Below are 14,286 nucleotides of genomic sequence, written 5' to 3' on the forward strand. Positions count from 1 at the left end.
GTTAATATATACTAGGATGTATGTTGATGTAAGTTTTGAAAGCCTATAATAAAGATTTTTACTTAAACTCATCTTTTGAAGATATGAAACCAGTTCCACGTCAGCTAGTGATCGGTATGATTCCTTGCTGGGTCGCTCTGGATCATACAGTTACTTAGAAGAAAGAAAACCTTACAGTAGCAGGCTAGAAAAGGATGACTCAACTGACTTTAAAAAGGTACTTGGGTTATTTAGTTAAATTTAATTTAAAATAATTCATTTGCTAATATATATGTTGAGATATTCCTAGAAACTCATAATGAAATCAATATCTTACTCTAATTTTTAGTTTGGAGCAATTAATGGTAAGTAGAATATAAATAGCTGTTCATTTGTTTGTTTGTTTTTTAAAAGGAAGGGGGAAGCCAAAACCGGTTTGGCTCAGTGCATAGAGCGTCGGCCTGCGAACTGAAAAGTCCCAGGTTCGATTCCGGTCAAGGGCATGTACCTTGATTGTGGGCACATCCCCAGTAGGAGGTGTGCAGGAGGCAACTGATCGATGTTTCTCTCTCATTGATGTTTCTAACTCTCTATCCCTCTCCCTTCCTCTCTGTAAAAAATCAATAAAAATATATCTTAAAAAAAAAAAAGGGTCACTATAAAAAGAAGGGGGAAAGTGCCCAAGACTTTATTTTACATTTAAGTGTCTCAGACCAGTAACTGTGATACTGTGACTTAGCTGAAAAGAGACATTGGGGCAGGGTGTGTGTGTGTGTGTGTGTGTGTAAAAGCATGTACACACACTTCTTTGTTACTAGGAAGCAGCCAAAGAATGCAATTTTTGCTAGGAAAATACAGTTTTTCCTAGGTAAGTGAAAAACTATGGTAGCTCAACTGCTGTTAATGATTAAGGGGGAAGTAATTAAGAAATAAATGGAAAGTCAACAATCAAGGATTCTGACTATCACAATTCTTCATATTATGAGCTTGGAATAAACCTGATGAAGTATGTTGGAAAAAAAGAAGGCTTGTGGAATTTGTATATCTTCCCAGGTATTTGGCAGCTATTTGAATTACCCACTTTCTTAAAAGTCAAACCAGCAAGGGAAGAAAGGTTAGTTTTCATTATGAATAAGATTCAGTCACTTTTTTTTTTTTCAGTAAAGAAGTGAACACTGAACTGTGTTACAGGAGTGAACTTCCACTCATGGGCAATGTAGATGGAGATATTGTCCCTGCTTGTATGGGTATCTTCCATGTATTGGGAGAGACAGACATTACAATCATACTAATGTATGTATACCTTAAAACAAGTATTCTGAAACAGTTTTATAAAGTGTGTAACAAAGTTATATAAAGTTTTATACAGTAAGGAAACAGTTTTATAAATGAATGTGTAAAGGAAAGTGTCAGCACCTGAGGATGGATTTCCTAAGGAAGTGAAGCTGGAGCCAAAGGACAGAAAGATGATTAGTAGTTAACTGGCAAAAATGGGAGAGAAAAAAGTGTTCCAGAGAGAGTGAACTGCAGGCACATAGACCTGATGGTGGAAGGGTATCTGATGCATTGAAGTAGTTAAATTTTCATTAGGGCTAGTTAACAGAAGGGATGGTGGTATGAGATTGCAACTAGATGTGTAGGCTGGGACCAAAACCATATGGTGCCTTAAGGCTATTTTAAGAATATCCTTATACTGAGAACATTGGGATGCCATTAGGGGTTTTTTAATGTATGAAATGGAGGTGTTAATGGAATGGTTGCTTTTTGAAAATTGAGATTGTCGTTTTGAAAAGTTAACTTGCTGCTACATACAAAACATTATATGGAGGTCAGGAGAGTAAGTCTAGCATTAGAATAGTTTAGCTAAGAGAATATTTATCGCCATTTATCGTGGTAGTAATAGAGATGAGAGAAAAAGAAGTAGTAAATTCAGGCATTATGAGAGTGTTCAAGAAATATTTCACTTGCCTTTTAACTTTGGTAAAAATAATACAAATATAATGATAAATGCAACTGATAGTTCTCACTGTCAGGAATTGAAGAGAGCATGATAGGCAGAAAAGCTCATAGACCACAAATAAAAATCACACTGTCTCCAGAGCTCCAGCTATTGTTACTGTGCAGTTACTGTCCCTCTTTATCAGAAAACTGAATTTTTTTTTAATGGAAACTCAAAAGTCAGATTTTTTAGTGATGTCTTTTATTTTAAATACTGGAGCTAGTTTCTAAGAGTTTATGTAAGACAAATATACCTGTGTAATCAAAACTCTGCATTGCAACCACAAAGCATTAAAATATATTTTAATGTATCCATTAATACCTTATGTTACCTTAATCTTTCTATACAAGTTTTAATATTGTGAAGTAATCAATAGGAAATCTCACTAAACTGTTAGGGCACAAAAGTAATTTGTTCTTCTTCCCTTATTTTTATAGCTTTATGAACAAATTCTAGCTGAAAATGAAAAGCTGAAAGCACAGCTACATGATACAAACATGGAACTGACAGATCTTAAATTGCAGTTGGAAAAGGCTACCCAGGTTTGAACCTTTTTCCTTTTGTTACTCTAAAGGCAATGGTTATGATTTATTCTATCTAAAAGATTGCATTGCAATGTTCTCTAGTGCTCTAAACATAAGTTTGGTTACTGATAATAGCTTATTTATTAGTCAGAAAGAATCAATATAATACAGCTTAATGATCATTTCATCTACCTTTTTCTAAAGTGAATTAAAAATATAGACGTATAGCCTCATAATGGAAAGTCTAAATATTTTTAAGCCTTCTAATACTCACGTTGTGGTACATGAAGGATTTAAGTGCTTATTTCCAGAATACCAAATGTGGCAAGTCATTGAAAGCATCTATACAGAATCTCCTTAAAGTTATAACATTTCTTTATAATAATTTTTATTTGTTATAAATATTCCAAAATGGTGATTTGATATAGTAATACTGGAAGAAGATAATTGTACTTATAACTCATTTTGCCTTCCTTCTATGCAGTAGGCTAGAGGAGAATATTTTAGACAAGAAAATTGGGATAGCCAAGCAGAATTTAAAACCTTGTTCATTTGTTCTAAGATGTGTAGGGTCTAGGGAACTGTTTCCCAAGCTCTTTCTTAGAACACTAGTCCTGGGAGACAGTATTAGGCACATTCCCTTCTCCTTCTCCTCCTGCCCCCACTTCAAAAAAAAAAAAAAAGCTTTGTGATCCAAGAAACTTGGGAAATACTATATATTCTACATCTCAGAGCTTTTACAGGGTCTATTTATATGTCAAAGGCTCTAAGGGATCCTGTCATTGTTAAGAAAACAAACTTGTTTAAATTTCACATGGGATTTTTTAGCATAAGCACATTTTTGCAATACAACTCTTAGAATCCAATTTGAAAGCACTAATTAAAATATCTCCAGTTCGATAAATGATACTGCGTACTTTCTTTGGCCACTTTTTTACACTCTTTTTCATAATTTTTATAATTAATTTTCTGTTTTGAACTTATACTTGTTACCACTTTTTATTGTAGTTATTAGCCATTATTATGTTGTAAAGCAATTGTCCATGCAAAATGCAAGCTGTGCTAAAATTCTAGGGCCCAAGCTAACCTTATGAGGTTATGAAGGCTCTTCAGGTTTCATTAATTAATGAGATTTTACTATAAAGATACACAGAGCAAACAAAGCAAACAAACAGACTTTAGACACAGATCAGTATGGTGCTTACCAGAAGTAAATGGGGTCAAAAAATGGTGATGGGAAGAGACAAGATTTTGGGTGGTGAGCACACAGTGCAATATACAGATGATGTATTATAGAATTGTAGGCTTGAAATTCATATAATGTTATTAACCAATATCAGCCCAATAAATTTAATTTTAAAAATGGGAGGGAGCCCAGCCGGTGTGGCTCAGTGGTTGAACGTTGACCTATGAACCAGAAGGTCATAGTTCAATACCCTGTCAGGGCACAAGCCCGAGCTTAATCCCCAGTGTGGGGCATGCAGGTGGCAGCTGATCATTAATTCTCTTTCATCATTGATGTTTCTATCTCTCAAATCAATAAAAATATATATTTTTAAAATTAAAAAGTAGGGGGGGAAAGACACACAGAGAAGTAAACAAACACATTTCATAGTGACGTGTCAAAAATTTAGAATGTTATACAAGTTAAAACTTGCTGGCTTATCCTTAGGCTTCATAGTAAACTGGAATGTCATCATTCTTCAGGTTGCATTAATAGCTTAGTGAGCCTCTGTATGTGAAAATATCATAACTAGCTTTCTGAAAATAGCTTTAGGTCTAGAGATTTGGTAACTATTATTCTACTAAGAATCTTGAAATTTAGGTGTATTTGATAGTATTTAGCCAATGGACTCTAGAGTCCTTGAATCCTGCCTCACCTTCCTCCATATACAGTCTCTAAGGGAGGGAAATAGGCTAACTTACCAAAAACTGGTTTGATAAATTTTGTCAAATGTCAATTTACCACATTTACTAATTCTGATTTTAATATAACATCTAGAATATTTATCAGAAATATTAACAAAAGTTGATTTTTTAACCTAAGAAATTGGTAAATGAATCATAAAATTGCTAAAATGTTATATGGAAAAAAATCCCCAATAAAATACTAATTTTCTATCTAAAACTTATTTAATATCTACTTGATGGCATTGTTCCATCTAGTTCTGATTTATTCCAGGTGCTTTGAATGTAATTTAATTCTTCAATCTTTTGAGCATTTTCAGGATTCATTTCATGTTCTGAACTGTTATATTAGCCTTTGTTTTAAATTTCTAGCAATTAAAATATAAATTTAAATTTCAGAAAGAAATAAGGATTAGCTGAAACAGTTTCATCATGATAGAAATTCTGAATTTGATTTATAACAATAAACAACTGAAATGACACACACACCCTCTTTATTTTTCATTACATTTATATCCCTTATATATTTCTTACTTTTCTTGCAGAGACAAGAAAGATATACTGATAGGTCACTATTGGAAATGGAAAAAAGGGTAAGTGTCCATTTTATTGAATACTAGAGGCCCGGTGCATGAAATTCGTGCAAGAGTAGGCCTTCCTTCCCCCAGCTGCCGGCACCGGCTTCCCTCTGGCACCAGGGACCCAGGCTTCCCTCACAGCCCTGACTTCATCCAGAATGTTGTCTGGAAGGACGTCCAGTCTAATTAGCATATTATGCTTTTATTATTATAGATCATTTTCCCACTTTATTGTTTTGTGTAAGCAATGGTTTTTTTTCTTTAGTTTCTGTGGATGGTAGTTTTAATGAGTTTAAATTAATATTCATTAATTTAATTAGAATATTTTCTAGCTTACCTTCTTTGGGTGTCTGTGGGTTATCTGTAGGTGTGAAATTGTCTTATTAAATAAGACTTAATTTGTCATATCATTATTTTAATTGATTAAAAATATCTTGCCTTAATTCTGAAATGAACACACACATTATGATAGTGAATCTGATATTTTTGAGATGCCATTTATCTCTTTGATTTTTTTATAGTAATATACTGAAAATATTATAATCATGTATACATTTAGTTTAATTCTTTGCAAAATTAAAATACTTTCATTCTTGAAATAAATTTTTTAAAGCTTCAGTGAGCATCAGATTTTCAAATTCTTTTAAAAGTTAATTTAATAATAATTTCATTTTGAGTTTAAATATTAACTTAAGTAAAATATTTTAAACAAAAAAATGATTATAAGGAAATTCTTTTGCCATTTTATGTCTTTCTATGATTTTTTATCTGGCTGTGATATTTTCATTTCTCTCTCTATTATTTTTATTGTTCAGGGTCATAGGAATAACTCTTTAAGTTTAGTCTGAACAGTTGAGAATCTATAAACGATCAAAAGTTAAGGAACAAGTGCTCTAAGAGTATCTATAATGCAAGTGAGTTGTGACTTGTAAGGTTTCAAGCAGAGAAGAAATTACATCCTTGGTATCTATGATCTCTAGATCAAAGAATAAATAATTAGAAGCAGTTGATATAAAAACATTTTCTCTCATTCCATTTTAAAAATAGCCAATTTACCATTCTGACTAAAAAAAAGAGAAAAATGATACTAAAATACAGAATACATAAACAAAGTCTGTTAATGTCTGTGCCATTTACTAAATTGTATCTTGAAATAACTACTTGTTTTATTATGCTTGCGGCAGTTTTAAAAATTATGTTCTAGGCCATTTTGTTGTTGGTAATCCTCACCCAAGGATATTTTTCCATTTTTAGGGAGAATGGAAGGGAGGGAGAGAGACAGAGAGAAAGAAACATCAATGTGAGAGAGACACACTGATTGGTTGCCTCCGGCACACACCCCGACCAGGACAGGAGATGACCAGAGTAGGGGATTGAGCCTGCAACCGAGGTGTATGCCCTTGACCGGAATAGAAACCAGGACCCTTCAGTCTGCAGGCTGATGCTCTAGCCACTGAGCCAAACCAACTAGGGTTGTTCTAGAATCTAGACCATTTAAAAAATTTTGGTGCCCTGGCCAAATGACTTATTTGGTTAGAGCACCGTCCCGTTGCACTAAGGTTGCAGGTTTGATCCCTGGTCAGGTCACATACAAGAGTCAACCAGTGATTTCACAAATATGTGGAACAACAAATCAATGTTTCTCTCTCTCTCTCAAATCAGTCAATAAAAGTGTGTGTGTGTGTGTGTGTGTGTGTGTGTGTGTGTGTGTGTGTGTGTGTAAACTATTGTATAACTAATTACTAAAATTTGAATCAGTTATTTTATTAAATTTAATATTAATTATTATATTCTTTCACAATAGAACTATTATTGAATTTTATATCTAACATGTAGAAATAAAAACCACTCACTTCTCTGTTATTCATATTATGGTTGAGATGAAAAGGGAGATAACTTAATCAAAAATATATATTTATTACAAAAAATTTAGCAAAAGAAAAAATAAAATCATCCATCAACCTGTCATGAGAGATAACTGATATTTTGATGTTTACCCTTTGTTTTCCTAAGCTTAGGCACACGATACATATTTTTGTTTTCTGACATTCTCACCTGACCTCTTCTGTCTGTCAAATGCAGATAAGTTACAAAGTAGCTAATTCACTCTCATGTTAACAGACATTGACAGTCATAATATTAATAATAACTACTAATATTCCTTCAGCACTTTCTTAAGTGCAGATTCTGGGGTAAGCACTTTACATGCATTTTCTCATAACCATATTTTTTAATATTACTAAGTTTATTTGTCAGACATCAGGAATTTCCTATAACTTTATGGTTGTCAGTTGGGCAACCAGGCAATTTAGTATGGTGTTCTTGTCTTTATCACTAAGTAGTTAAAATCTTGAAGTCACTTAATAAAATTGAGGTGGTGGGGAAATTACTTACCAGTAGGAGAAAATATGCTTTTATGCTATTTCTGATATTTCAAAAATTTATGAGAATTTATGACATGTGCTAGTATTTTGAGAAGTGCATTGTTTTTTATAAATTTGTCGTGACTGTATTATTAAGTAGGAGATAGGTCTGTTTATAGAAAATAACATGCTGATAATAGAATAACATGGTACTTATTAAACTAGTAGGATTCCATCTATTTTTAAAAATTACAACCCTTAAAAACATTAACATTTACAGTAAATGTACTGCTTCACTAAATATGAACATTAATTATTAATCTGGGAAAGAGTGTCTTGGAAGTAGTTTCAGTATAATTAAACTAAATTTAAATGGTTTGTATCTGAAAGGTGACCGGCAAGAGTCAGTATCTTCTGGGCGGTATGACCTAACCAAAGTTTTACAGCACATTAATTATTGCTGCTTGCTTTTTTGCATAACACCCTAGAATGCTTATTATTTGAGGGAGAATAAAACAGTACACTGCAAAAATGTATGTTGCCTTTGCCTGTCACTCTTTGAAATAAGGTAATTTAACATAAAATAAATGCTGCAGTTGCTTCTTCATTAGATTCACTGCATTAATGCTACACAGTATCAACTGAATAAGCTATGAAGTCAGTTGGGTAAATAATGGCTAGTAAATAATTTGGTAGAAGAGATGAACTTCTTATAGATCCTATTGAAATTTTAAAGTACAGATATTTTAGGCACGTTTGCTTCTGGCTTTTCTGCTTCTATCACTGTAGAATAATTGCATCTTTGTGTGAGTTTTTTGTTTTTGTTTTTTTTCCTATACAATCCTAAGTCTTCAGTATTGGTTTACTCTATCCTTGCGTTTTACGTGAGCTAAAATGTTATGTAGCATCTTACCAGAAAGTCAAAGCTTTAAAGAAAGAGCTTATAGAAAGTAATGCAAATAATGACTTTCATATTTCTTTCTCTCAAATTTTAGAAAGCTCTTTACACATCACTGGCATCACATCTTTTTCTACACTGCTCCTGATTTGATTTTTGATTCTCAAGTGGCACTATTTCACAATTTAGAAGAGAATGTAAGAATATAATTACTATGTACTTAATATTGTTACTTTAAATTGATCTAGGAACGAAGAGCTCTAGAAAGAAGAATATCTGAAATGGAAGAAGAGCTCAAAGTAAGTATAAACCATGCTACTTATGAGACATAGTACTGTTTAGGAACTCAAATTTTACAGTACTGTTATAGGTATTATGTTCACAGCAATTGTTCTCAAGGCTGTTTATGCGATTTGTGATTTATCTATATCCAAGCTTCTCTTTCTTCCTAAATCCAATTCTTGGGTGGGCTAGAAAAGTACTTAGCACACATATCGTTTTGTTAATCAATTTTTGTGGAACTTTCGATGTTCAGGTACAGAACATATTAGACAATAATGACTATAAGATATGGGATTCATTATTTATTCTTCACATTCACATGCTCTGTTTATTAGAGAATAAATGGTGGAAATGTTTCAATATAAAAATATTCTCCTTTGAAAATAAAGGATATTAGAATAGTAGACAAGCAGAGCTGTATTTTATCAAATTCTGCATTTCCTGTGGAAATAACTATTTGTTTTGAATGTCAGAAGGAACACTCTTCGCAGAAAAAGAAAATACAGCATAGTTAATTAACTCTTATCACATTGTCTTGCATAAAGTATCTCTTTCACACTATGAATTAGAAACTAATGAATAGGAAGTTGGGCCCATAGAACTAGAATTTCAAGATTTAAGTGTTTTAGTATTAAATTATTTGGTTACTTCTTAGAACATTGTTATTGAGTGCCTTTGTAGACAAATTTTTTGGATTTTATTTGCTTATGTATTTTGTTTGATATGGAATTTTAGGACTACACTGTGTATCTTTGTAGATCTCATGGAATATTTTTTAAGTATTAATTTTTTCTTATATTCATTGTCTGTGATTCTTTGTTTTTATTGTACTCTTTTTCCATTTTCTTATTTTTTATTTTTATTTCTTTATGTTCTGATTCCTGCAGAACCTGCATCAAATAAAGCAAATTCAAACTCTGAGAGAGTTAAATGAACGACTGCTGACTGAGAATAGGGCCTTGACAAGAGTGGTAGCCAAGCGCTCAGGGTTGTGTAGGAAACTGCAGTCTGTGAACCTATAATTTATAGTTTCATCATTTCTTCTTGGTAGAGCCAGGCAGGTGTTTTTGTATTAGTAAGCGTGTCTTGAGTTCACTTTTACAAATTAATGCCATTTTGTCTGGAGCTTATCATATAACCTTAATTATGCATGGCTTCTCAGAATGTTAGAAAGTGTCACTAATTCTATATTTAAACTACAGTAAACTTAGGGAATGATTTTGGAATTTAAGTAAAAGTCTTGTCTGCACTTTCACAAAGCTTGTACACATTTTGGCTCTACAAATATTTTAGGACTTAAAAATATGGCTGTTATATTTCAAATTCTTAACTAGAAAGAAAATGGAACATAATGTAATGTGTTGTACACATAATATATGTTGAAGCTGAAGATTAAGCTTGCATTATCTGTTTTTCAAAATGTCACTTTCAGTCAGGGCCATCTTTATATTCACTTAGTTCTCTTAATACATAAACTTCATACATAAACTTCAGATTACTGTATTTTATATCCATACATTTCGAACACAGGTAAGAATTGGTTGGGTCCACATAAAACTAAACTTTTCATATAGATTTTGCTTATATTTTGCTAAATATCTTGAAAAGTATGCTCTAATATCCAAAATATAAGCTGTTCCATTTCCTAGCAAATCTAGCAGAGCACATGTAATTTAAATCATTCTACTTGGTGGAAAATCCATGTCACTTATAATATTTTCACCCCCTCGTTCAGTTTGTCTATAAAACAGAAAATGGATTTGCTTTATTTTTAGAATGTGGGGGTGTGTTTCTCTGTTTGCTCCAAATAACTGGTTATTTTTTCTATTCTTGAACATTTTTATAAATACAGGCTTACTACTTTTGCTGATAAGTTATTTTATTCTATCTCATAATAGTAATAATTGCTTTGTTGTCATTTAATGAGCACCTAGTTTCTGACATTGTACTAGTCACTTAAACTTAGTACCATAGGTGAATCCTTTAAAGAATTTTAATAATTTAGAACAAGTCTAACTCCCTCAAAACTTTCCCAGATATGATGATTTTCTTGTGAAATATGTGTTATGGTTTGAGGTCTGAAGTAAATTGAGCAAAAAGCCTTGGTTTAGTACTGACAGGAACTCTTAAAGGAGCTCCCTTTCAGCTCCATTTTAGCCTAACAAAAACAGGCTTCCTTTTCTTGGCTGTTCTAATACGTGTGCTTGTGGGTTATAATATCAAGTGATTTAGTACATTTCAACTGATAACTTTGGGAGAATAAACTGTTCATTCCATCATTTATTAAACTAATGAGCATCACAAGTTGGGGTTGGTTTTTTTTCTTCCTGCTATATGTTTTAGCCACTAGAAAAATATATAACTGACAAAGCTTGTTCATGTGTCTTGTGGTGAAAATATAACATTTATTAAAAATAATATTTTATATTTTTACTGAGGCAAAACTTTTCTTCATTTTCCCCCTTGTAGATGTTACCAGACCTAAAAGCAGACAACCAGAGGCTAAAGGACGAAAATGGGGCCTTGATCAGAGTTATAAGCAAACTTTCCAAATAAAATAAAAAGCAGCAAATAATGGAATTGCACATATTAGTAACCCAGTGGACCGTAATTGACAGTCACTGGAAACCTGGAAAGAGTCCTTGCAGACTGTCATTTCCGGATATCCTGCCAAATGCCCTCTTATCTTGGAGTTTTGTTTTGTTTAAATTTTCTGGTTTTTTTTTTTTTTTTTTTTTTTTTTTTTCTCTTGTATCAAGACCATTGTTTCATGTTAATGCAGCTGCTGAGAAGATTTTTTTTTAAAGACTGAGAAAACTTGTTTACAGCTCCAGCATATAAGGAAAGTGTTCAAGGCCAGATATGCCTCGGATATTTAACCAGTAAGCCTTAGTTGTACATAAATACTTTTGTGTCAACAAAAACTTGCAGCTCTCACAGAAGACAGTTATTCAACATTTTTGATGTGCCACCGTTTCCAGTTTTTCGATATTTAAATTTTTTTTGCTTTACATCTAAGTTTGGGTTTGTATGTTTTTCCTTGTAACACTTCATGTGGCAGACTTTTTTATGTTTTCACGGCTTTTTCATTTACAGAAAAGAACACTTGCTCTTCTGAGGTCATTGTCATGTATTAGGCTCATGTATTAGGCGGATGCTGTGTTGTGTCCCACCTGGAACTGAATTGCTTGGTGGAACATTTGCTTTCACTATTTGTGCAATATTGCATTTATTTCTTATATGAATGCTTTAAAGTCAGTTGAGGTTAGGTTCTTTTAAGTCCTGTTTTCTGCTTTCATTGGTCACTTTTTTGTTTTTGTTTGTTTTTTATTATTGTAGTATAAGATGTTAGATTCTATAATCTTCACATTCATTTTAGCAGGTACTGAGTGATGCTGTATATATAAATAAGTGTATTGTTTTGATTTTTAGAACACCATATGGCATGCTTGACTATTTTCTTATTTCAAATGTCTGTTGATGAAAAGTAGGCTACTCCATCATAGTGTTAAAAACTGAATTTGCTAACAATGTGATATAAAGACTTTAAAAGTAACACATTATGTGGAGCCCTATCTTTATAAAAGTTTTCTACTGTAAAGTGCTTTTACTCTTATTTTCAGTTTTTATTTGATAGTATTCAACCATAATTAAAGTTGCATAAGATAATTGCTTCACATTTCACATACTGATATTTATCTGAGTGCTGTCTAAAACTGTTGTGCTAGCCAAAGTAATGCTATGAAATCATTTGCAGACTTAACTATGAGTTAATGTTAAATGCACTGTTATTGCCATGTGAAGAGGCATTGACTTCTATACCACCATGATGTTCAGACCATTTTATACATTTCAGTGGCCTTTAAAAAAAAAAAAAAAAAAAAAAGTAAAACCAAGTACATAATGGAGATGGCTTTTATTTGGACAAAAATAGCTTTTATATTTTCATTAAACCATGCAAAAATATTACATCTTTCGGGCACATAACTGTCTCCTTAACCACTGAACAGTTCAGCCATTTGAATAAATTGTACATTGTAAAGCTTATAGTAGCTAATTGTAATATTGATTGTATTGTATACTATATCAAATGTGAATTTGTACCCCTTCATTTTAAAAGGTCATTGTGTTCTACTGCCTATTTTAGATTACTTTGGGGTTGGGAAAAGGTGTTTTGGTAAGCAGGATTTCAAGTCCTCTCTCTCGATTGGTTTTATGAAGATAGAAGGTTATGCTCTTACTACCAAGCTCAGGATTCTTGATTTTTAAAGGTACAAGGATAGTTGTGGGAATTTTATTTTTGGTTATATTTGAACTGTATGAATGATGGGTCTGAATATAGAGAATTTCCATGGTCTTATATGGACGTAAAATATCCAGATAATTGATCAGTTTGAGTGACTGCAACATGTTCTGGTTGCACAACAGTTAGGCATGCTAAGGACTATATTTGTGAAGTTTGGATGCCTGTGAAGAATGATTAAATACATGTTTCTAATATTTTAGTGTTTTGTATTTAGGTTATTTATTCTTTGTATCTAAAACTGAACAGCTACTGTGCTCTATTGATTTTATTGGTAGTATTGAGCAGACCTTGTTTCTGCATGAAACTAGTTGCAAAACCCACTATTTTGGAAATAAAAATGTATTTTGACATATACAAATAAAATGAATAAAACTATTTTAAATGTGTGAACTTTTACTGAGACATTTTAAATTTTGTTCTGAGACATTTAAATTCTGCATGGGTATTTTTTCACTAATTATTTTACTTTGATTCCAATTTGAATAATTTTTGAAATTGTAATATTGTGACAATTTGCATAACATTGTACATGCACATCTGTAAATGCAGTCTTAATTGCCATATTTATGCAATCTGTGTACCAATTTGGACAAATGTTTATATATTTTACATAAAGCTGTCTGTATGCAGAATCTGAGAACTAGTTTTTTATGATAAGTGGGTAAAAAATAATGCTAACTATGTTTCAAGGTAGTAGCTTTGTAACATAAGATTTCATTTGCATAAACATTTGGTGGCTTCTAAATTAAACCTGTGCTTTTTCTTAGCTGCAAACATCAGCTTGAGATATAGATAAAGATAATATTCCATTAAGATGTAAAATATTAGATCATTTTCCAACCTAGATTTGGTCAACCCCAATCTACTAACACATATAACTAGGTAAGAGGCACTTTCAGTTGGGTGGAGGATTTGTAGTAAGCCTGTGTTTAAATCAGTATGAGAATTGGACTCTTCTTTTTACTTCCCAGTATTTACCCTGTGCAATGCTCACAGAATGATAGATTTTTACAGTTGTTGTTTGTCCTCCATAAAAAAAATAATTCCACATGCCATTACTTCAAAGCCAAATGAAGAGTAGCTATAGAACTTTCTAGGAGACTATTCATATAAAAAAGCAAAGTAGATATTCATTAATCCATTAGGCTGTATTATCTTTCTTAAAGATTTAATCCTGGCTGATTTGAAATAGTCATGATTCCCAGTGTCAACACTCACTGAGTCTTATAGGAAGAAAATATCCAGTGCCAAATTCTCTTCAAGCTAGGACCATGTATTTCCCATAGGATATAATAGCCTTGTGGGTTGTCCTTCACTTTTTCATATAAGCAGAATACAGAGCAAATCTAATTAACAATCATTAACTATCCATTAGTCATATCTTGCTCATGAAAATCTTTGGTTGCAAAGATGAAAGCTGGCTGATAAGCAGTCTTTTCTGTGATGTTC

The 14,286-nt window shown here is 32.3% G+C and overlaps 1 protein-coding gene across 5 annotated transcripts in view; it reads left to right on the forward strand.

Moving 5' to 3' along the window:
* Nucleotides 1-13,223, forward strand: part of PPP1R12A (protein phosphatase 1 regulatory subunit 12A) — a 141,556-nt gene extending 128,333 nt beyond the window's left edge. For all 5 annotated transcript variants that reach the window (XM_080659097.1, XM_080659098.1, XM_080659096.1 and 2 more), the window contains 5 exons: nt 82-217; nt 2,416-2,520; nt 4,956-5,003; nt 8,498-8,548; nt 11,001-13,223. In XM_080659097.1, coding sequence (XP_080515223.1) covers nt 82-217; nt 2,416-2,520; nt 4,956-5,003; nt 8,498-8,548; nt 11,001-11,087 — 427 coding nt within the window. In that variant the 3' untranslated portion in view covers nt 11,088-13,223. The remainder of the gene's footprint in view (nt 1-81; nt 218-2,415; nt 2,521-4,955; nt 5,004-8,497; nt 8,549-11,000) is intronic.
* The last annotated feature ends 1,063 nt before the right edge of the window (nt 13,224-14,286 follow it).

The sequence above is a fragment of the Plecotus auritus genome (assembly GCF_963455305.1).
Source record: "Plecotus auritus genome assembly, chromosome: 3".
Taxonomy (NCBI): Eukaryota; Metazoa; Chordata; class Mammalia; order Chiroptera; family Vespertilionidae; genus Plecotus; species Plecotus auritus.